At 42.2% G+C, this 24,137-nt stretch overlaps 5 protein-coding genes across 6 annotated transcripts in view; 2 read left to right on the top strand and 3 right to left on the bottom strand.

Moving 5' to 3' along the window:
- The window catches only part of Ppn (proteoglycan-like sulfated glycoprotein papilin), an 82,867-nt gene extending 82,504 nt beyond the window's left edge, over positions 1-363 (bottom strand). The window contains exon 1 of the mRNA XM_089590968.1: positions 244-363. Coding sequence (XP_089447094.1) covers positions 244-269 — 26 coding nt within the window. The 5' untranslated portion in view covers positions 270-363. The remainder of the gene's footprint in view (positions 1-243) is intronic.
- Positions 364-5,252: 4,889 nt separating this feature from the next.
- Rsph4a (Radial spoke head protein 4a) lies at positions 5,253-8,316 on the top strand. Its single transcript, XM_089590776.1, has 11 exons — positions 5,253-5,371; positions 5,444-5,632; positions 5,702-5,908; positions 5,973-6,060; positions 6,132-6,350; positions 6,556-6,678; positions 6,847-7,027; positions 7,186-7,331; positions 7,565-7,824; positions 7,946-8,155; positions 8,238-8,316. The coding sequence occupies exons 1-11, from the start codon at positions 5,253-5,255 to the stop codon at positions 8,314-8,316; spliced, it is 1,821 nt and encodes a 606-aa protein (XP_089446902.1).
- A 532-nt stretch (positions 8,317-8,848) lies between these two features.
- Rrp46 (exosome complex component Rrp46) lies at positions 8,849-10,905 on the top strand. Of its 2 annotated transcripts, none has more exons than XM_089591384.1 (5): positions 8,849-9,026; positions 9,149-9,241; positions 9,343-9,464; positions 9,537-9,680; positions 9,758-10,905. In XM_089591384.1, exons 1-5 carry the CDS (start codon positions 8,939-8,941, stop codon positions 9,938-9,940), a joined length of 630 nt encoding a protein of 209 aa, XP_089447510.1. In that variant the 5' UTR covers positions 8,849-8,938; the 3' UTR covers positions 9,941-10,905. The 2 variants fall into 2 exon arrangements, with proteins under 2 accessions (XP_089447510.1, XP_014217264.2); XM_014361778.2 differs by having other exon boundaries at positions 9,149-9,262.
- Positions 10,906-16,181: 5,276 nt separating this feature from the next.
- Positions 16,182-18,131, bottom strand: LOC106645828 (uncharacterized). Its single transcript, XM_014361776.2, has 3 exons — positions 17,640-18,131; positions 16,810-17,253; positions 16,182-16,727 (listed from the first exon to the last, which is right to left on the bottom strand). Exons 1-3 carry the CDS (start codon positions 18,027-18,029, stop codon positions 16,320-16,322), a joined length of 1,242 nt encoding a protein of 413 aa, XP_014217262.2. The 5' UTR covers positions 18,030-18,131; the 3' UTR covers positions 16,182-16,319.
- A 2,555-nt stretch (positions 18,132-20,686) lies between these two features.
- On the bottom strand, positions 20,687-22,430 carry LOC106645829 (uncharacterized). The gene is made up of 3 exons (XM_014361777.2): positions 22,029-22,430; positions 21,242-21,685; positions 20,687-21,159 (listed from the first exon to the last, which is right to left on the bottom strand). Exons 1-3 carry the CDS (start codon positions 22,428-22,430, stop codon positions 20,764-20,766), a joined length of 1,242 nt encoding a protein of 413 aa, XP_014217263.2. The 3' UTR covers positions 20,687-20,763.
- Positions 22,431-24,137: the final 1,707 nt, after the last annotated feature.

The raw sequence follows: 24,137 nt of genomic DNA, 5'->3' as shown, positions 1-24,137 counted from the left end.
TATGATTCTTTACGGGAAAACAGAGCGACGGATGAAATTATTATCGGTATTTTACAAGCCCCGCGTGAACTGATTCCGACACGAAAAGATACCACAGCTAATGTAAACAAGATTTTGAAACACGTTCCTAGTCGTTAAACATATCCTTGTTGTTTTTCTGTACATTTCACGTTATTCTTTTGTCTTTAGTTAAAAAAATATAAAATTACTGAGTTGAATTACTGAGAAAATAAAATCACTCACCCAAAGAATGGTCGCGTGCGAAGCATGATGAAGCAGTCCGACTGGCGGACAAAGTTCTCGGTCCGTCCGCAATCCTGCCTTCCGAGGAGCAGGATATGCACCTCTTAAAAGCCCCTTCGACTCTCCTTAGTGGCAGTAACAACGAAAATTGAATACTCGCGTGTGAAATCTATGTAAATCGCGGAGCACTGGTCAACGAGTATACAGCTCCGTTTATCCCGAGCGAGTGTATGACAAAAAACGCGGGTACGCTTGTACAGTCTCGAGCACGCGTACATGCGGCGATCCGCCGAGGAACTGACCCGCTCTTGTACACACTCGGACGACGAGAGGTTTCCTCGGAGGGACAGACAGAGAGAGCGAGACGAGGGAACAACGACGCGAGGACTCTCATTCATAGCGCCCCCGCGAACCTCCTCCTCCTCCTCCTCCTTCGTCTTCTTCTCTTGCTCCTCCCCCTCCTCTCGTGCTCGGGTGTTTGAGCGTATAGTGTACACATTTTTGACCCCGGAGCTGTTGGCTCGGTTGAATCGGTTGGCTCCGAGATCATTGAATCCGATGGATGGGCCCTAGACAGATGGAGTGTCTGCTGGAGCGGACACTCGCGTCAAAATAGTTGCTCCAAGTGTGCTGTGTGGGCCCTTTTACATTGTTCTTTTTTTTTTTTTCCATCTTTTTCGTCAGCTCGAGGCTTGATTTACGGTTTTTTTAATGGACAACTTTTCATCTACATTTTTATTGATGATTTTAATTTCTCTCGAGGGCTTTTGGCTTCAGGTTAAATGGAAACAAACACCGATTTCGTGGAAAATTTTCCGAATGAAACGTCGATTCGTCCTTTTTGCGAAATTCTCGTTCGAAAATTGAAAAACTCTCGTTGTACAAACATTTTTTTTTTCGTACAATCTAGTTGTTCCGTAGTTTAATTAAAATTGGCTGTTTCAATATTTTTTCATCTGTCCAATTTGCGTTCGTGCAAATTCCGATGGACGAGACAAATTTAACATATCTCTCGGATTCGTATGAAAACTTTTTTTCAAAACTCGCTTCGATATCAACGTGCAAATGCAATCACAGTGATGATAACTATGAGTTTTCATTACTACGGTATTTGATTCATTTTAAAGTAGGCTAATTTTGCCTGAACTTTGAGTTCAATGATCACCAAGAATTTATTGCCATATGCTCAGCACATTTCGACAGCATGCGGAGTGAGAAAAAAAATTATAAATATATTACCCTTACACCTTCAATGCTGATGTATTGAAATAATATGGTTGAAGCGTGAAGAGGAAATTTTAATTTTTAAAAGCTCTCAACTGATAAACTAATTAATGTAGTTCTATTTTCAAGCAAATCTCGAAAACTCGTTTAAACCCTCAAAATCGATCGACGTCGAGTTTTACCGATTTCTAGTTGGGAATTACATTAATGGGTATATTTTTTCCACCTAAAATTCGAAATCAAAAAGAGTCAGGCGAGCTAAAGCTCTTCTGCAACAATCACCGCGCGATCACCGGATGGATGATGTGTACAAGAAAGCGCCAGACAAAAGAGCTCGCGGCCGAAAAATTCACCATCACCGGTCCGAGCTACACATCACTCGACGTCCAGAAAAAAAAAAAAAAAAAAAAAAAAGAAATTCCGGCGATGTATCAAAAATTCCTTATACCCCCGGCTCGATTTTCTGGAGGAAAAAGGCCCCGAACGCACCACTCCGTCCCCAACAGCTCGTGCAGAAAGAGAGCGAGAATTTAATCCCACCCCCGCGGTCCTTTGAGAGAGGGACAAAACCTCACGCGTCCAAGCGCACGGCGTAGAACAATAGTCAACCGTTTTTTTTCCCCCCTCTCTCTCTACCCCTTTTTTTCTCTCTCTCCATTTCAATTCCCCGCGATCCCTGAACTCGTACACTCGCCTGCATCGTACATCCGCACACATACACACTCAGAGGGCAAAGCTACCCACCTATACACGTACACTCCATCCAGAGCTTTTTGCCCGCGAGTCGAAGTGATTCGGGGGGGCTGCAGCAGGCATCAGAGAGAGAGAGAGAGAGGGAGATAGCGCAACAGTGATTTATACATTGGTTATTATGCGCCGCGCTCTCTGCACGCTGACTGGTCCGATGCAGCTATATATGTATGTATATACGACACACGAGCAGAACTATAGAAATCGCGGGAACACAAAAGAGCAGAGAGAGAGAGAGTACTGCATGTATGGGTATACAACTGCATCTATATATTACGTGGGGGGTATAATGATGCATCCGTATGTGGTAATAGAGCGATGCTGAGGATCGATTTTGCATTTTCGAGTGGCGCGACGACTCGCTATACTAATTACCCCCGCCCGTGCTCATATGTACCATCATCTGTGTTCGTATATATTGCCTTTTCTTTATTTCTTTCACTCTCTGCTTCCCGACTTTTCCTTTTTCCGTGAAACTGCAGACGTGCGCGAAACGGGGAAAACGGACTTGATAACCGGGCCAGAAGTTTTATCGGCTATTTGCCCGGGGATGGGAGATCGCGGCACTGCAGGATATTCGATCCTCTCGCTACTGTTCCTTATTATTATACAGGCATGGCAAAGTAAGTCATACGGTTGGCTTCCATTTTTTTTTGTATACCTACCTGGGAAGACAAAGTATGTTTTATGTTCATCGAATTCTATACCTATCCTTTATTTTTATACGTGTAAGCGGCCAAACATAAAGGAAAAATGTAGGACCTATTACCTCTCTTTAGATATCATTTCGTCTTTTTATTTTTTTTTAATTTACAAAATGTAACGACTCCGTTAGTATATTATACGCGCGTTAATACCAACGAGCATGTAAATAATTTACACCATTAAGGCAAACATTGGAAATTGACACCCAACACGCCGCAGGTTGTACGTATGTACATCCTATTACGGGCAGCTTCCGAGTTGGCGTTAAACATTTCATCTGCCACGTTTGAGTTAACGCATGCAACTGCTTCCTGTTTCCTGAGCGAATAATGTGTATCTCTTTTCTTTTTTCTTCTCAAACTTTGACTCACTTTGCCAGTGTGATAATTGATCCTTCTTATGGTATAGGCGAACATTGTTGCGGTTTCAAATGGCAATATTCAGGTAAATCGTTCAATCGGCTCCGCAACATAATTACACGACCCTAAAAGCTCATCCATCATTACCCGATCAATATACCAGCCTCTTCTTTTATTTATATATGATGACCATTTAGCAGTAAAACCGCTCTCTCCGCAGCACAGGATACAGAAAGTACTCCTGGCATTGTGTTCCAAAAGGCGTGGAGACATCCATTGTCCACCACATCACCAGCTAAATGAATAATATCACAATCAGGCACGGCTCGAGCGAAAAAGGGGTGGGGGCATTTATCGTGCCATTCCCGAAACAAGATACATACGAGTACATGGAAATGCACCCCATCACTCGCAATCGTTGCACATACCACGTTTGTCCCGTGGTTTAGCAAATAGTTACACACATGTGTACATGTAATATATCAAAATCTCGACCCCAGCAATGCACTAATAGTAACAAATCAAACATAGGTATCTGGATACTCCGAGCGTCCGATGACGACGATTGCGGTGGGCACAAGTTAATCCAATCAGCGAGTGATTTTGGCAACAGCTAGTTTTGACTTTTGACTCCATCGCCCTGTAGCCACGTAGCTTTGACCAACTCTCGATGTGCTTTCGACCCCGATCGGAAATCTATTTTTTTTTTTTTATTTCCGACTGTTGCCAGTTATTTATCCAAGTGGAAAGATCGCGATTGCACCAGGGTAAAAAACATTCGTTGCTCGTCGAGGTAGATTGGATCTCCGAAAAACAAATTCAACTCGGCTGCGATGAAAAATGCCACTTGATCCCTCATTTCCACCATCCGGCTCTCACGTGATTTTTTACAACACGTCGTCACATCGATAGCTACCACGGTGTTAACCCGGTGTGAGTGTAAGTGTATTTTATACATATAGGTAGACGCGCGAGTGGGTGTAAAAAGGAAACGAGCAGCGACCTCGAGCTTCTCTAGCATTTATTTAGGCCATCTCCGATACACTCGCGCGTAAATATATATGTATCTGTTGATGCGCGCCGTGGTGGTGATGCAGAGCGCGCACGCGGCCACGAGCTTCAGGATGCGACGCGTTCATTCAGAAACTATTCATTCATGAGAAAAAAAAAAAATAACAAGAGGGATACACTGATTGTGTGTTATCATCACCCGCGTATATGGTCGCTCTTACATAGAGTATATACATACAACATGTTGTAATACACTCTTTCTCTGGTTATTAAAATTGTTATTTTCCGTGAACGGCGGGCTTGGCATTCTTTAATTGTTCACATCCGTCCGATCGCCTTATCGCCACGGACGCAAAAAAAAAAGGCTAAACTCGAGCTGCCGATTTCTTCCGCTCTTTTTTTTCTACCCTCCATGCGTGTGCGCGTTTCACGAGCCCGTGGAGCTTACGAAATTCGTGGTACCCAGGATGCGGTGGGATACCTAGTTATAAAAAAACGCCTTCCCCCCCCGGCCGGCTGTTATTGTAGAATGCCCGCGCACAGCGGAAACGGTCGCGGGTCTGTCTTATCGGGTACCCTATCATAGAGCAGCGGCGCATTATTTTTAGTGCCGGCCTCGCGATTACGCCTCCCCCCCCATCGTGAAATCCTTTTTTTTTTTTTTTTTTTTAATTAACGAACGATAAGGTTCCTTTGGGCTGTAGGATGAAAAAAAAAAAAAAAAAAACACACACACAATTTGCCATTCAAGAGACGCGTTGTGCGAAAACAGCCGAAAATCGGCATGTTTATCTGCCGGCTGTCGCGGCCTGGTGGCTCATTAAGAGGTTAGATAAGCCAATCGGTTACGCCACTCCCGTAACATCGTGTTTTTTTTTATCCGGCTCTGCCGTAACGATCGCGGTCGCCGACAGGAAATGCCGTGAGCGGGGAAGCCCCGAAAAAAAAAGAAAAAAAAAGATGGCACAGTCGTACGACGCGAACGAGGTCCCGGCCGAGGAGACCCCCTGCGTGAACCGCGAGATCGACAACGCCAAGCTCTACCTGCGAAAGTTCTGCCCCGAAGCTGGGGACACGCTGTGAGTCGACCCCACGACGTGTATATATATATACGGGGCTCGTAAGAGCATTTTTCTTTTTTCCTCCTTCAGGTACGACCACCTGAGCGAGGTGCTGGGCAAAATACTAGTGGACCGGCCGAGGAACCCCTTCGCGTCGTTCGACCAGTACAGCAGGAAATTGCGGGAGGACAAGTTCCGGGCGAAGGACGACCATTTGCTCGACCTGTACGTGCCCCCGGCTCGGCTCGAGGAGGCCAGGGTGCTCGTCAACGTGTTCAAGGTGAGCTGACGTTCGTCGGTGTTTGCAACATCTCGTTGGACACTTTGTTCAGAAATTTGCATCTGCCGTATCAAGGAAACCTTGGCCCTTAATGAGGACGACTCGGGAGCAGAGGAGGAGGAGTACTCTGAAGGGGCGAGGTGCGCGTCCCCCAACTTGCTCGAGTTGTTTTACCATTTCGAGCTGGTCGGCATTGGGCTGCCGCGAGCGGAGGTGGTGCTCTTGAATTTGAGCCTCCGGACGTTGATCGCCAACACGAGGATCGAGGACGCGCGGTAAGGTCATCAGGTCCTTTTTATCCGACAAGGAGGCGAGGAATCGGTATTTTCGTTTGGTCAGATTCTGGGGCAAGATACTCGGCAGATCGAGGAACTATTACGTGGTGGAGGCGAGTTTGCCGAGCGACGAAGTAGAGCGCAGGCTGCGGGTAATTTGGCCCTTTTTTTGTTTCTTGTTGCGAGCCACAAGGGGTCATCGGTGCCATTGATATTAGTGTAGCTGCGCGAGGAGGAAGAGCAGAGGACGGGAGGGGACGTGGAAAGATCGGAGGCTTCCGAATCGCTGCTGGAGGCCAAATTATCGGACGAGGGAGTGGAGAAGGCATGCACCGAGGACAGCGAGACTCTGAAACTCGAGTTGCCTCCCGTGCCGGTGAACACGTGGAGCCCACCGCCAAAAGTGTCCCCGGAAAAACTTGGCACCGGCCTCAACGCCAAGGTCGGACCGTCAACGACCCTTATGATCTTTTTTATTTTTCATTCAAACCAAACAACGTCGGGTTGACGGTTTTTTTTTTTTTTTTTTACTCTCTGCTACGATTAAAGTAATTTCGCTTTCCCCCCTATTTTACATTGTACCGCAGGGTTATGAAAATAATGCAAGCCGAGGGATTCGAATATTCGGATAATTGGACAAATTACAGGTATACTTTGTGTGCAACGCCCCGGGGCTGGATGACTGGGTGGAATTACCCCAAGTTATGCCCGAGCAGATTGTGCTCGCTCGGCAAATCGTCCACGCGTTCACCGGGGAATTGGAAGCAGACGTAAATACACCGCATTTTTGTTATTTTCCTCGAAAATTTGAAAATTTTCCGATACCCGCAACCATCGTAAAATTTTACAAAAATAAACGTTGCTTCGTAAATCGGAGGTACACGCATGGACGGTCAACAGAGTCGCTCGAATGATTTTCTCCCGGGGCGATTTTCTAGATTCATACGTTTCCGCCGTTTCCCGGATGCGAGAAGAATTATCTACGTGCCCAGATAGCGCGCATCGGCGCTGCCACGCAAGTCTCTCCGATTGGCTACTACGCTCCGGCCGACGAGGAAGGAGAGGAGGAAGACGGTCGCGAGGAGGACGACGACGAGGAGGAAGAGGCGACCGAGGGCAGCATCCAACGGGGGGAAGGTAATGATAATATATGCTACGCGTTGCACGAAATTTCGAGGAACACCTTATCGCCCGGGGAGCACACGATGCACCGACTACACGTTCATCCGTTACACTGGAAACATAAGAGAAGAGATTTTGAAATTTTATTGTTCCAGGCCCCCTCGAGCCCAATCGTCGCTACCAGCCCCTGCCCGCCAAAGAGCTGATCGAGCCGTCCAACTGGTGTCATCACGCCCGTCCCATACTGGAGCAAGGCCGAGAAGTGTGGCTCGAGCCCGGGAAGACGGACGACGCGAGCGACGTGAGTACCTACATATACCTACCACGTAGACGGAAAGTTCCTCCGGGGCCCGATCAATTATTCAAAAAGCTCCCCCCGAGTTGGAGCCGAGCACTGTAAATTTAAAACTCCCCCCCCCCCCTACCGTGGAGGAATCACTCGGAGCGAGTTAATCCGGAGGATTTATCGAAAGTCAATATTGAGATGGAGTCGAGCTCGAAATTGCGCCCTATGAAAATGACCTGGTTTTCCAGAGGGGCGTGGAGGAGAGCGAGGAGGAGGAGGAGGAGGAGGATGGGGCCGAGTTCGAGGAGGAGAGCGAGGCTTTGGGGCAGGAGGGGCTCGTGGGGGAGGTCGGGCCGGCTCTGCTGAGGCCGCTGTCGGAGGACGCGGAGTTCGCGGCGACACCGGCCTGGTGCGGGCGGCTCTCCTCGGCCGCTGTCCATCCGGACGCTGCGGCCGCTCTCCTTCGCTCCAACGTCTGGCCCGGGGCGTTTGCCTTTGCCGCTGACAAGTTAGTTTTTTTTTTTTTTTTTATTTCTCCTCCCATTTTGTTGCCGGTCATAAAAGGATCGGATGGGTCACGCACTCGATGGGGAGTACAGCCGAGTGAGATAATTTGATGGAAACGTCAGGAAATTCGGCAACGTGTACATCGGCTGGGGCCACAAGCGCAGCGCTTACAACTACAGTCCCCCGGTGATGCCGGAAGTGGAGGAGCAGTACGTGCCGATCGGCTGTGAGCTCGTCGAGGCCCGGGATCCGAGTTTCGAGGAGGAAGAGGCTTATCGCATCGCCCACTTGCCTCGCGAGGATGGTAAGTGCTCCTGTCTCCCCCCCCCCCCCAAGGCTACTGTACGCTGTATAACAATGGACTTTGGAGCCGAGGTCCTTTAATTATGCTTTCGCTCACCGCGTCCCTTGTTTTTCGGCAGATGACGCTGAAGAGGAGGATGAGGTGGAGACCGAAGAGGAGGACGGGGACACCGAGGAGGAGCAACTTTAATGAGCCGCGTCAACAATGTTTCCCTCGTTGACTTATTCCAAAAGAGTTTTTAGGACTTTTTTGTTTTGTTTAGTTTTACTTTTGTTACGACTTTTGTTTAACCATACATACGTTCATCGAACCGAGTTTCGTGACTATTGTGATATGCTGATTTTGGCGGCTCGACGGTGCGTTCTGCCGAATAAAAGTCAATTCCTCAGCCTCATTGAATCCTGATACTTGTACTTTCTATTTACCGTACCTATAAGCGCTTTTTCACAGTGGCAACGCACCCTATCAGTGATCTCTACTTACCGGCTGCGCCATAAATAGGTATTTAGCTTATCTGTACATGGTGGTTTATTTGAAAGAGGCGGGCTTGCAACCTTACCGGCTTACCTATGAATGGTGAGAGGTTAAAAACAAAATCTGCCTTATCGACGGTAGACAGTGTCTGAAAACTCTTATCGGTAGCTGCTCGATTGAAAAATCGTTCGTAGTTCGACCGATTGACGATGCGAATTTAAAAGCAGCAGAGTCGCTGTATCGTGTTTTGCTGCAAAAGCATGTGTGCTTCGTAAACTAACCTTTCCCTGCTTTATTTTAATGCCGGTTCAATTTTTAAACAATATAAACTGCAAAGATGAGTGAAACAGAGTGTTCTTTTCGTCCCTTGAATTGTGAGTTAAATTACTTGACAGTTTCCGATGGCTCGACGATGTTTATGCAAGGTATGGGACATTGAAAGCAAAAGTTTTAGTGTTGATATTTTTTGTTGAATTTTTGAGTTATTGTATTTGATAATTCATTCCAATGAATGACTTGTCTTCGTTTTTTTGAAACTAAATTATAGGTGACACAACTGTGGTAGCTGGTGTTTTTGGTCCTGTGGAAGGTAAACAGCAGAAAATGTTTTACAACAAAGCTAATGTGGATGCAACCTTTGGTCCAATTAAAGGCCCTCCAAGTAAGAATTTAATCACATACCGTATCAATATGAGCAAGCGTGTATCAGTTTTTTTATGATATGAAATCATTAACCAACAGGTATAAATGACAGATTAATGGAATTGTATATTAGGGATACGTGCGAAGGATCCATACTTACTGCATTGCACCCAGCATCTACTATTACAGTAAATATACAGGAATTACAAGACTGTGGTGGAGTTAGTAAAATCGATAGTTGATTAAATTATTTATTTTTATCGTGTACATAATCTTGGGTTTGCGGTTTTTAGCTGCTGGCATGTGCTATCAATGCTTCATGCTTAGCTTTGATCAATTCTAGTGTGCCAATGAAATACACGTTTGCAGCAGTGTGTTGTATGATTGACAAAGAGTCGGGTAGTATAATCATAGATCCATCCTCAACACAATTGAAAGTAGGTGTACACAATATTAAATATTAATCGTCTCATTATTAATGCACATTGTTTATTGATCACTATAATTTTTTTAGAAATCCAAAGCCACATTCACATTTGCCTTTGATAGTCTCAACAAAGAACTCATCTGCTGTCAATCAAGTGGAAAATTTAAAGAGGAAGAATTGATAGGAGCTGTAGAAAAGTGTAAAGAGGCAAGTCAGCATCTATTTGATTTTTATAGAGACATTGTTAAAAGGTATGCTACTGCAATTTAGGCTAGTTCTTAGTCGGTACAAACTATTAGAGCTCACGTACGTTTCATGGTTCCATGGTTTATACAAAAAGTGACATATTCAAGTTGGACAGTCTATTGTAAGTTGAGCAAGAATTAATACTATAGTAGAAATGTCGCTTTAGGATAATTTGAGGATGCTCTTTTTAATGGAATTAATAAAAATAATGTGAGGATCCTAGTTAAAAAAATAAAAGAATTATTTTCACGTACATTGTCTAAATATTAAATTGTTTATGATTTTCGTGTTTTTCGTTGAGTTTTAACGTGGAATACACTTTATCATTACTATTTAAATGAATAGGCTTTTGCAAGGAATTAATGTAAAAAACCCATAATGCCCCAAACATCGAGTCATAATGACGGACCAGCTGCAACTGTACCATAACCAAATTATCGATCAATAGGGTATGCCGTACCTACAAACTACAAAATGCAATGACAATACCAATCGATGATTAATGAAGCAAGTGAGGCGATTGCCATTGCTCGAAATTTTATAAGGTCGCTAATCAGTACTTTCTCGGGGGTTTTCGGGGTAGCAGGTCACGAATACCACGCCAGTGAGTGTCTTCGAGGTACCTGAAGCTCAGAGTGGACAGTATCTATACAGAGAATTCGATAGTTTTATATTAAATATTAAATGCAATGGTACAAATTCATTCGAATTCAAATCTGAAGGATAATTCAATTATCTCTCAGAGTATGTGTATAAAAAAAAATATGTAAAATAGAACAGGTTTTAAAGTATTCGGTTGCTTATGTATATTGTATTAAATTTTTAATGCCGAAACTTGAGGAGTCACATAACATTTTAAAATCCAAACTGTTACAAATCTTGTAAAAAGAGATAAAAATAGTAATTTAAACGTATTTAAAGCTTAAGTTTTAGTATTGTAAAAATTTGTAAAATAATAAATTCAAGGATAAATTTCATTAGAATCGTAATAAAAAGCGTTTTACAATTTTATACATTGGGTGTAAATTTTTGATAGATTTAAAAAAAATATGTGAACAACAAAAAAAAACAATTACGTGCTCATTTCCATGACAACACCTTGTATGTCCTACAATACTCATTATCTTTCTTCATTATTAGTCATCATACCTTGGACCTCTCATGCATATGAACATAAATTGAATACAGAATCACTAAGAGCACGAGTTTCATTAAGAAAAACAAAAAAAAATTTTTTTTTAAACTAATTTCGGATAAGGCTGATGAAGGGAAGGCGAGCCCATCGAGTATAGGTACCTATACCTGTAACAGGTATATGTGCTTTTCGCAAATCGTCAGGTGGGCGCCGAAACGGAGCCACGCCCGATCGATGCTCCCTTTTGTTTCCTCTTTCTTTTGCCCTTCCCTTCCCTTGCGCCGGCCATTGCCGACGCATTGTACGTCCATTAAACGCGGAATTGAGGCTTCCATGCGTGCGCGCTGCAAATAAAGGGGATACTTGTAAGATAGTGCCAAGGGTGCAAAGACGTAGAGCGTCGATTGAGAAGCCAATAACAAGTTTTTTTTTTTTTTTTTTTATTAAATCGAGGAAGAAAATTGAGAATAAAAATAAAAATAATTTCTCGCGATAATTTAGGCAAACCGCGAGTTCTTGGAAAATGTATCATCCACCCAAGATGTAACGTCACCACAGCAGGGAATGGCAAAAAATTTTAAATAGAGATCGAGCGGTGAGGAGGAAAACAGAGCAAACGAAGAAGAAGCAACGAAGTATGGATATATATATGGAGGAGGTCGCCCGGAGGCCCCTCGGACCATTAACAAGGAGCGCAGCAATTTATGGATGGGCTCGCTTATTATTATTATTATTTTCTCATCTCATAGACGCTCGTCCTCTTCATTTCTTGATTCTCCTCTTGTCCCATTCTCTCGTTCTTCTTTCCCTTCTTCATATAATACGTACTCCTTCATCGCCGCTGTTGCTGCTGGCTGCGCACCTCCAGAGCTGTTTTTTTTTTTTTTTCACTTTTTCCTCCTGCTCGCCTCGTCCTTTTTCTCTCTTTGCTCATCTTGGATTTAATAACGAAAGTAGAATAGAGGGGTGGGGGGAGACTAGTGGCATCACGACTTTCGCATTAAAGCGACTCCCCGCCCCGCTGAGGGACTCGCTCGTATTATATGTATAGGTACCTACGCGGGTGCAAAAAACGCTATTGCTTTTAGCCTCGTGGCTCATTTTCAGTGTATTGTAAGTATACCTGACTCTCTCCTTCTGCTGCCCTTTTTCTTGGATGTTTTTTTTCCTTAATATTAACGCGAGTGCGCCGAGACTTTATGGCGATCGTTTGGTTGTATTGGGCTATTGTCGAATAATAATTACGCTCGCGGAGTTTGCAGAAAAACTTGTGCATTTGGTCATTTCGACTAAGACCATCACGATGCCGAAACAATGCAAGATAATATGGAAAATTTAAGGTTTCGAGCAAACAAAATTATTTCTCGAAATGGCGATTCATCACGTCTAATAAATCAGCGGACCTTCACGCCCCGTTGTTCGCCTCTCAACAGCTCGCACCGCCCTCTTCGTCTAAGCACTTTTAACTCTATTTTCGTTCGACTCGTGCCAAGATAAATCGGTTATTGCTGACTTGTAAAATCAATGTCACGTATATATTATGTACCGATCTCGCGTCCATTTTTGGGTTGATCGGACATCGCGAGTCATTATTTTTCTGGAATCTCAAATACCTACGGGTATATACACGAGTATCGGATCGGAGCTCGTTAATGGACGGTCGATCGTAAACAAAACCCAAGGGAGTTTACGACTGGCAGGAGGGACCCCTCACCCACGCGAATCGGCCTTATGGCACCCATGGCCGTCCGAGCCATTTTTCTGGCTTCTCCTTTTTTGCCCCGTCTTCCTCATTTCGCGCCCGTCTCGGAGAACTGCATTCACGGGAGCCGGAGCTCATTGGAGCCGGGGCCGTTGTTGCGAAATTAGCATGGGAGTCGATTGTGCCGAGGCCCCGGGATTGGCTGGGCCGGTGGGGAGGTGCGTATTATAATAATACACGGGGAGCGAGATTTTGGCCTCTTTGGCGAGACGCCGCCGATATGCCTCCCCGCGTTCCGATGGATTTACGACTCGGGAGCTGCTGCTGTTCATGACTCCTACACGTGCTCTACAGCGTTTTCGACTTTCGACACCTGCTCCGTGCTCTGGGATTTTTAAAATTCTGGATTATTTTTTTTCTTTCCAGTTTTTCCATGTTGCGGGGGGAAAGTTTACCGATTAAAAAACTCGGAGATACCGTATGAGTGGAAGATAAAAATTTACGAGCGTGTAATGGGGAATGAAGACCTCGAGATGTTACGATGATTGCTTCATCTGTGCCGCCACAGAGTTCGCACAGTCGCTTGTCGTACGTGCACGTATATGAATCATACCTTGCGGTTTTCGGCTGAGGTCAGCCGCGAGCTGAACAAAAAGTGCCGCCAAACTGTACAAAGAGGTACTTTGGTGCCTGTGGGTTGAAATGGATTTCGGGGCATTATGGACTGTCCATTCTCTTATCGGGTTCAGTGATAGTATTCGCGGTGATGGAGAAAATTAGGCGATCGTGTAAAAACACTGTACCTCATAGTAACGTTAAAGTCGTCGATAAGATAACTATTTCCAAATTTCTCTCTCTCTGACCCGATTGTATACACGATAAAATATAAAAGGAACTGCCACCTTGAGCATGTTCTCTGGAAACAAAAAAAGAAAAGAAAATTCCAACGTATTGAATCATCAAGCAAGGCTTCACTCAGACATCATCAGATCGGACATCGCGAGCGCCAAGGAATAATGGAACACAGCGAAAGATCGGCGGGCCCGATCGCGCCGCCGTAATGATGACATTACGTTTTCAGTCCGCGCGTCGGTCTCGGCCACACTTACAATCCGTAAGCCAGTCAGCCCGATCATATATATAAATAAAGGGGCTCGTGCTCGCGTGATCGAAGAGTGATTAAACGATCTCACACCGATCGGCGATCTCAGCTTCGCTGTTCGAACCATCCGATCTTTGGCGATGGTACAGGTAGTATACGCGTACTCGCGCGAGGTCACTTTGAGTCAAGTGCAAAGGCCAGCGCATAGGTGATGCATGTATCTGTACATACTCTTCAAAGAGAGTACACATAGTACACTAAGCATCATAGTAGGAGTCGATGAAAAAATTTCACGCGCGGGTAACAATCGAGACGGCCGTTTCTTCTTTTTGCGGCAGCTGCAGACTCTCTTTAATAATATACACACACGTGCGTGCAGCTTATTTTCTTTTATTTCGGTGTTGCGGCTGCAGTACTTGTATGTGCCGGCGTGCGAGGCGTCGGCGATGATCAAAAGCAAAGTGCCGAAGAACGCCACTTCCGACAAATGCATCCATATGGCTCGCACGTAATGCGCTCGCCGGCCAAAGGGAGGTGAAGGTGAGACGAGAGAGGCGCAAGACTGCGTGTACTGCATGCTGGGAGAGTTGCTGTTTCTTCTTTCTTTTTTTTTTTTTTTTTTTCACTTCTTTTGCGCTTATCGTTTTACTCTTGCCTTTAAAAGCTCGAGGTTGCTTGGAAGCGTGAGCGAAAAGATGAGAAAGGGTCGAAGTTGAGGCGCAAAGCAAGAGGGGGAAGAAAAAAAAAATTGAAATATCTCGGAGGGGCAACAACGTAGCCGATTAAAGCGTGCTGTTTTGTATATATGTATACGTGTGTTTCGTGGTGGTTTTTAAAACGATTTTAAACGCCAGTCGAGGATTTAAATTGTGATGTGAAACTATCGAATACCCAATGTTAGGTGAGAAAAATTTTGTGCAAATGACATGAGTCGAGTGTAAAAAAATTTGTCCGAGTTTACTGATGTTAAGTATTAAAATATCGATCTAAAAATAAGTCTTATGTTCGGCAAACGGTAAAAAAAGTATGAATTAAAAATAACCAGTTACTACGGTACTCAAGTGTCGATAAACACGTTTCGACGGCTAAAAAGTACAAATAGACGCTGCATCATGTTTGACAACGACGAAACGATCAGAGTCTATTGGACGTCCGAGAGAGAGGAAAAAAGAGAGCAAAAGCCGAGCCAAGATTGATGGTTTCTTGATAACCGAAGAAAAACCGGCAAAATGGATCGGCGCTCGCGAGACTCGCCGCGGGTGGCCTTCTCGCGTCTCCTTTTTTTTCACTTTTTCTGTGTAGTTTCTCGCGATCGTTTCACGCCACCCGGTGTGAAGCTACACGCAAGCGTACGCATAAAATACCAATTTCACTTTGCGAGATACTACAAGCTGTTTGTGTTTTTACTTTTTCAAAGCGATCGAAATTGAATTTTACTCGTTTTACTTCAAGGCTTTTTTACTGTAAAAATATTATTGAATAATAATATTGGAAAGTTACAATCAGCCTTAAATATAGACGACGATGAGTCATAGTTGATTCAGTTGTCATTGAATATACAAATGTATTTTTTTTTGTTTTTATCAAAGAAAAGAAAAAAAGACAATGAAGATTGATTCTGGCTTGTCGTATTTTGCGAGAGCACTTAACGATCTCCGATGTGTATTTTTCTCGTGTATATACATGCGTATCGTGCAAGCGACAGTTATTAGCATTTTAATGGATTTGACTTTGCAAATTTTTTTTCTGGCAGTCTCTCATGTCGTATACCTCATTCACGACGCGGAACGCCCCAAAAGAGCAATGAATAATTTCATAGACTCTGCGATCGGTTTCATTAAATTAGCGCACGTCACTGGTGCATCATTCCAAAGAACTTTTTACACTGATCGGTGTAAACGGCAGAGAATTAATGGCCCGTGACTTGCAGGAATTTTTTGTTTTCTTTTACCAATACATAGACGTGGGCACTGTTTACTTGAAAATCGCACACACGTCTGTCCTACAATGATTCGACTTAGCTGTTTGGAATTAAAATTTAAGACAATTATGTAAACGATTCACTTACTCTCAATAATAAATACAATCATATATGTTTAGTAGCGATTTTTGTGATTTTTATTGTTTTGCAGTGATAGTTATAATGTCGATTATGAACATACATATGGTGTTTGGTATAATATTTATTGATCTAACGGGTAGGACCCCATCTGGCCATTTGTACATGACAAAAAAAAAAAAAAAAAAAAGTACAATAATAAGTACAATAGTAGTGGAGTAATTTAATAAAATTGCAGATTGCATAGATTAAGTATATATGACAGATACAAAGTCGTAGATAAAGTGTAAGGCATATGAATTACAATTACATGAATAGCGCGATTTTTCTCGCCTGATTACGTATTCTAGATTAGATAACAAACCGATTTCTTCATTTTGTCGTCAATCTCCAACTTTTCTCGACTTACTCGAGATTATTTTTCGACAGGCATTTCCTATTGAAGAGTAAGTGCGAGCGTTCCTCCACACACGAGAAATCAAAGCAGAACTGATCTTCTATCAAATTTACCTCTACGATCCGCACCTGCAGGTTATTCGTCGTGTTCTTGCAGCTAATGTTGGGTCCACCAAAAGTGAATGGTTCGCCAACCTGACCATTTTCTTTTACTTTCCACACACGGAAACTCTGGCAATTGGCTGATGCCGATTTTTCAATATCACAGCCTGACGTGGCGAGCAAAAAGCCACCTTCGGCCAAACTACGCACCGCTAACCAATTGACGGTTTCTTGGAAGGTTGTTGTCTTCTTGATCGTGACTTCCCCTGTGCTGTTGTACTGGTTGCAGTAGATGTTTGTCGGTTTCTTGGACCCCTGAGACATCACGTAAACACAAAAATCATAGATATAACAAATTGGCTGTGCAAATTTTCAAGTTTTTTTTTATATTGTATACCATGTCGGGCATCCTGCAGATGGTGAACTTCTCGTGGGCGCTACTGAACGCGACGCGTTGCTTAACAGCTTCCGGTTCAAAGTTGTCCGTCGTCAGGAGCTTCCCGTTCCCTTCGCCATTGACGAGCAATACTCTCAGGCTCGTCTGATCCTGTACATTCACAAAGAAGCCCTTGTCGGGCCCTGATCCGGACACCGGACTCGAGTAGCCCAGGAGTTCACTAGTGTACGGGAATTGGCCGGTTTGTTTTCCGTCGAGGTCATACGAGAGTCGGCACTGGGCCTCACCGGCACAAGCCGACTTGCTGTTGACGATCACGTCCACCTGTTTTGGGAACAGCAGGAGACTAGGGAAACGACCGTAGCCCGAGTTGTCGATGGGGTAGTCCATATGGGCGGCCTTGCAGCTCTGCATATTCACGATGCTGACCTTGAAGTTTTGCTTCTGTTGGGAAAGTTAATGGGAAAATTTAGTGTGTTGTGTTTGTAGCTCTCGCGGGAATTTCTGTAATTGTTATAAAAAAAAAAAAAAAAAAAAAAAAAAGAAGTACACCAGTAACAGTGTGTCTTATGTATATAAAATAGTAAGTATTATAAAAATTATATAACGATTTTTTAAATTCAACAAAAAGCACATTATACATTGATTGTTTGTATCAAGTTGAGTTTATGTCGAGGTAAGTACGAAAAGTATACAGACAAAGGAATAAAGTAAAACAACATACTATTAACAATTGATTTGAACACGCAATAGATTACAGTATTCTATTTTGCAACACTATTAAATTCTTTTACAATGTAGAAGTTATATCTTATAGATTCTTGCAGTACCTTTGGAGCTGTTTTGTTCTTCAAAGTGTCCCACCAGGCTACAACGACATGATCATTGCTGAAGGGCATCACTTGGAAGTAGCCGTTGTAAAAAAGTTCTTTTTCCGGATCCTCCGTGAATACCTTGATCCCATCGCAGACAAGGTTTTTGCTTGTAACGTTGACCAATTGTATCTGACACGTTTTCTCCACCTTCGGTTTAGTCCACTCGCATATCGCGTAAGGGTAGCTGGGATGATCGGTGGTGAACAGTGTGCCCTGGACGATTTCCTTATTTTCCTTGGGGTCAATGCCCACTTCTAAATGCTCGTTGTGTATACTTTCAGAAATTGAACCCGCAAAGTAGCAGAATATCACTAAAATCATCAATGTTCCGTTTGGCGATCCCATTGCTTTTTCTTTTTACTAATCTGTGTTAATGATTACTTCAATATCTCGAGCATACGGATGAAAAATTTACTCCACGATGCAAATTATATACAAGATTTCGTATCTCCGACGATTAAAGCTAAACTACTGACTTTGGCTCTTCCGTGCTTATTTAAATGAAATTCTACTGCGTCGAAACATGATTGTTTATGAAAAGCCAAGGTTAACTGACTTGAGTGTTCTTTATTAATCATTCACGTGCCACAACGTTTGCACAGTTTTGACTCTTACTACACGTTTTCTTTGCTCAATAGGTTTAAGATTTTCGTAAACTGGATTATTTTTGTTTAGTACGAAAGATAATCATTTTTTGTTTTCGTTGTGGATACATCGTGTACTTAACTTGCGCGCTTTTATAATCAACCGTTGTTGTTTGTTTGAAAAATTAATATTTTCCGAGTCTCGTGACAAAAATAAATTTCCTTATTAATCCTCTGTCGAATAATTTACAATCGCTCATCAAACTTAAAAACAGTAGTGCGGGCTATTGGTGATGAGAGTAGTATGTACGTAAGCTGTCCATATAGAGGTAACCCCATTTCATTCATACTTACTGAAAACATGTTTTTCTCTTGGTAAGTTGTTACAAAAAAATTTTAATTCAATGGTGTATTGTAGCGTGTAAACATTGGAAAAAGTTGGAGCACACGAATAGATATTTTATTTTTATGCTGAAAACATCTGTATGGATGTGAATTTTTGCATACAAATCTTTAATAGTTCATAAGAATATCGATATTAATGTTTTATTAATAAATTTAACAGAGTATATCTGGAAAAATCTAAACTTAATTTTGCCGTGATTGTGTATCATATGGCATTGGTGTATAAATAATATGAACGACTTAACGATATTAAAAATGACAGTACGCCAAGAGCACCCAACTTATTAGATCGTTTTAAAACGTTCGCACTTAAGGCTCACGTCTTTAGCATAGCCAATGGTAGTGTTTATGTCTGCAATTTCGTCGATCTTTTATAAATATCGCTTCAACTGTATGTTTCAAAATCTTCAAGTGTTAAAAAATAAAAAAGCTATCTTTATATACATTGTTTATTTGACAAAGTTTTTGAAGAGTTTACTATTTTTTGCAAGTAACATCGAAAAAAGTGCTACTTTTTACAAGACTAAATTTTCAATTTTTAAGAAACTATTTTTGCCAAATTTTCTCAATGTATCATGTAACCAAAATTCTCCAATACGCTCTGTCTCAGCCACTTTTTGATTTACGTGAATAAGACAAAATACGTGTGCAACATTTTTTGATAACCCACCTGACGGATCTAATACATTTTTTTATGGAATATCTCAATTTTGTAGTAAAAATACTGATAAATACGTTCGATTTATTATCCATCCTTTAATATGAATGTATACTTGAATTTTTTAATTTTGAACTTCTCTTGTTATAACAATATTCATACTTATGTTATATTCATACTGTTAGTACTTTGTATTTACTTAATGGTTTAATTTTCATGTTTTGATTTATACACCTGCACTGTTTTGATATTAAAAATGACAGTGCACCAAGAGCACTCAACCATAAACCTGTACTGTTTTGATTGATTTTGATATCAAACAATTCACGAAAGTTCGAGTGTAAAAAAATCAATAAATAAATAATACTTGATCACCAATTGTGTAGCAACATGCGAGTGAGTGTTGATTGATAATTTATGCAGTGTACATACGATTTTTTCTTATCTTCGTGATAACCACAGGTATAATTAATTGAGTTCATCCAAATTTAAACCTTCAAGGTTCTTTCTAATGCCTCAGTTGCGCATCTAGACACATGAGATGGAAACATCAAATCACCTGTATTTGGTTGCTCATTCAGTTTTGAAGAGAACAAGACAAGGCTAGGGGGGGCAATTAAAATCAAGAGAACCAGTGGATAGTCGAGTCAATAAGTTAGTTTACACGATCGATATCTCCCAGTATTTAAGAATAAACTATTCCATCGGATATCCAGGAGATTTAATGTTGCAACTGATTTACTTTATAAATCTTGCCCTTTTCCTCATAGCACTAATGCTCGCCATGCATGCTGTGGTATACGTTTTCGGGGTAGGATATATTGTATTTCTTGTTCACAAAAGGAATAAAAATAACTTTCTTTGTATCTAGTCAATTCTAAATCAGTGCTAGATATTTTTATGATATGCTCACGAAATTACAACGATAACCACTGAAGAAGAGGGAACCTTTCGCAGAACTACAAGCTCAGAAGCTTTTCTTACATTGGTCTTACTTATAGCTCGTTTTACACCTGCAGGTGTTATCTTTAAAATGTAGTTTACATCCCTACCAACGTATGCAACGAATAGTGAGTTGACTTTATCTGACGTACTATCGATATTTGTGTGACTATCCTCAATGACCTCATTTTCGTTTCAGTGTTTGAGTAAATACAGGGAAATATTGAGTTTATATTCAATTTATAATTAGCCATTACAATTAAAAAATAAGGTGGGTATGTCAATAATTCATTTATTATTAACAGTGAAAATAAGTACAAAGATTTGCTAACGATAGTCATAATGTTATATTATACATGTATGCACAAAGTGATTCATTAATTACATGAATAGCGCGATTTATCTCGCCTGATTACATATTCTAGATTAGCCCAACAAACCGATTTCTTCATTTTGTTGGGCATATCGAATATTTCCAACAATTCTGATCCTACGTGAGACGATTTGTGGACAGACATCTTCTCTTGTAAGTTAGACGCGAGCGTTCCTCCACACATGAAAAATCAAAGCAAAATTGGCCATCCATTTCGGTGATTCGCACCTGCAGATCGTTCGCCATATCCTTGCAGTTAACGTTCGGTCCGGTGATTTTATTTATTTTCCCAGCTTGACCGTTATCCTGTATCTTCCACACGCGGAAATATGGACAGTTCATTGCCGATTTTTCAATGTCACAGCCTGACGTGGCGAGCAAAAAGCCACCTTCGGCCAAACTACGCACCGCTAACCAATTGACGGTTTCTTGGAAGGTTGTTGTCTTCTTGATCGTGACTTCCCCTGTGCTGTTGTACTGGTTGCAGTAGATGTTTGTCGGTTTCTTGGACCCCTGAGACATCACGTAAACACAAAAATCATAGATATAACAAATTGGCTGTGCAAATTTTCAAGTTTTTTTTTATATTGTATACCATGTCGGGCATCCTGCAGATGGTGAACTTCTCGTGGGCGCTACTGAACGCGACGCGTTGCTTAACAGCTTCCGGTTCAAAGTTGTCCGTCGTCAGGAGCTTCCCGTTCCCTTCGCCATTGACGAGCAATACTCTCAGGCTCGTCTGATCCTGTACATTCACAAAGAAGCCCTTGTCGGGCCCTGATCCGGACACCGGACTCGAGTAGCCCAGGAGTTCACTGGTGTACGGGAATTGGCCGGTTTGTTTTCCGTCGAGGTCATACGAGAGTCGGCACTGGGCCTCACCGGCACAAGCCGACTTGCTGTTGACGATCACGTCCACCTGTGTTGGGAACAGCAGGAGACTAGGGAAACGACCGTAGCCCGAGTTGTCGATGGGGTAGTCCATATGGGCGGCCTTGCAGCTCTGCATGTTCACGATGCTGACCTTGAAGTTTTGCTTCTGTTGGGAAAGTTAATCGGAAAATTTAGTGTGTTGTGTTTGTAGCTCTTTTTGCATGTAACTTACAATTAACATGTCTTTACAACGTAGGGTGGTTATGATTCTAATCGGTGGATGGATATCAAAGTTGTCCATGACTTTTTCTTGAAATACAATTTTTTTAAATAGTTGAACTTTTGTTTATGATTAGAGTTTAGTTGTAAAGAGAATGGTAACTTGATCTGCTCAAGAAAATCTTTGTAAATGCAAATTTGTCTTTTGTAGGAAGAGGACGAAGCTATTTACACTGTGAGATTAAACAACAGCCGTGACGGGTAGCACGTATTTGGAAGAAAAAAAATACCTTTGGAGCTGTTTTGTTCTTCAAAGTGTCCCACCAGGCTACAACGACATGATCATTGCTGAAGGGCATCACTTGGAAGTAGCCGTTGTAAAAAAGTTCTTTTTCCGGATCTTCCCTAAATATTTTAATTCCGTCGCATACGAGTTTCTTGCGTGGACTGTTGATTAAGTTTATTTGACACGTTTTTTCCACCTCAGGCTTTGTCCACTGACATATTGCGTAAGGGTAGCTGGGATGATCGGTGGTGAATAGTGTGCCCTGGACGATTTCCTGGTTTTCCTTGGGGCTGATGCTAGTTTGTGTGTTTTCTTGGCGTTCGCTGTCAATGAAAGAACTCGCTCGACTGCAGAATGTTATGACAGTGAGTACTAGGAGTGTCAGTCCTCCTTTTGGTAATCCCATGGTTGAATCGTGTCAAGTTTTTTTTTTTTTCTTGTTTTTTTTAGTATTTAATTGAAAAGTTTTCACAGAAAATGTTTGTTCATTAATGTTCTAATTACGGAAACTTAGTATTCAGATTTTTGAACGTATACATACATACAAAAAAAACGATGATGCTTATACTGTAAAAACTAAACTAAAAACTTTTTGGACTCCTTTGCTTCTTTAAATAAATTTCTACCACCTACAAACAAAAGCATACTGATACGGTAACGTACGATTAATTGGCACGTGTTCTTTTATATTTATTAGTGCGCGATAACGTTCGTACAGTTGTGAGTAATTCTACGTCGTCTTTGCTCATTACATGTGAAATTTCCGTGTACGTGATTATACTTTCAAGAAAAGAAAAAAAAAAAATTTTTATCTCTCTTACAAGTACAGAATGTACGATGTGCGATTACGTAACCAGCCACGTTTGTTCAGCGCAAGAATACTTTATGGGTTTCGAAAAAAAAGATGAGTTTCATTAAAATTCCGTAATTTTACGACGAATCATAGTCTACTGTCGATTTGTTCAACGATACACTCAACAGATATCGATAGTGGAAATAGTGCGTGCGTCAGCTTTTTTCCACACTTGATACTTCCTGAAATACACTTTCCTCTCGATCAATTAATCGCTTGAGGAAAAGTTAATCCAATGAGTTTACAATTGCATTAGAAAAAGCACTTGTACAAACAATGGAAAAATTTGATGAGGCGTATTAAAAATTTTAGTTTTGTATTTTAATGAGAGCACACGTGTCGGGATTGATTTTTTTTTTCCCCCATTACAATCGTTATCAAGATCTTTCGTAGCTTGAAAACTTTTTTTCTTTAAAACATCTTTAGATAACAGATACTCGATAATTTACAATAGAAAACGATTTACAAAAAAAAGTAACTGTTAGTTATCGAAGATAACAATATAGTAATGAAAACAAAAAAATATCTGCCCGATGTGCAACAAATAACCAGGAAGAGCCACACCTATATGTACCTACGTAAGATGATGCAAGCGGTCACGAGGAAGAAAAAAAAGTGCAGAGAAGGAAACAACCGGAGAAAGAGAGAAATCCACCGGCAAAGGATAAACACGAGGAGGGAGGAAGAAGAAAAGGGGGAGGAGGCGGTGGGTGAAAAAAAAAAAAAAAAAAAAAAAATGGAAAAGTGACAGGCGAGGCGAGGAGGACACGCGTTCGCGGCTAAGCGGAGCTAATGAGGTTCTTGGCTCGCGTCGACGCGGGTTATATTTCTCTTTGACGCATCGAGAGCCTGTCGCCTCCCGTCCGTCCGTCTGTCGTCTACCCACCGCCCATCCATCCATCCAGTGTACGCAGTACCTGCAAAACAGACGGGCCAAGGAAGACGAGAGATTCAAGTGGCACGCCGTTGACAAGAACGCGACTCTGACCTTGCTCTCTTTCTCTCGGATCTCTTCCTCTTTTCTCTGACGCGTCCAAAGTGGGCGGTGCCTGCCTCGCTTTGAAATAAAATTCCCTATACAATATGCTCGACGGATGACGCGCTCCACGACGTCTTGGACGAGCTAGTAGAAACAGCCGCTACCTGGTAAGACGAGTACCGTCAAATCGTAGAGTATTCCATAAACCCGCTCGTACCCGTACATTCAATAAAGTCAAGTCCCATCGGATGAGTTTACTTTGAGAGGAGGCATAAATTCGC

This window comes from Copidosoma floridanum, unplaced genomic scaffold (genome assembly GCF_036245765.1).
Source record: "Copidosoma floridanum isolate Cflo_tuat_1 unplaced genomic scaffold, Cflo_Japanese_pri ptg000013l, whole genome shotgun sequence".
NCBI lineage: Eukaryota > Metazoa > Arthropoda > Insecta > Hymenoptera > Encyrtidae > Copidosoma > Copidosoma floridanum.
This window is presented reverse-complemented; position numbering and strand designations above follow the sequence as displayed.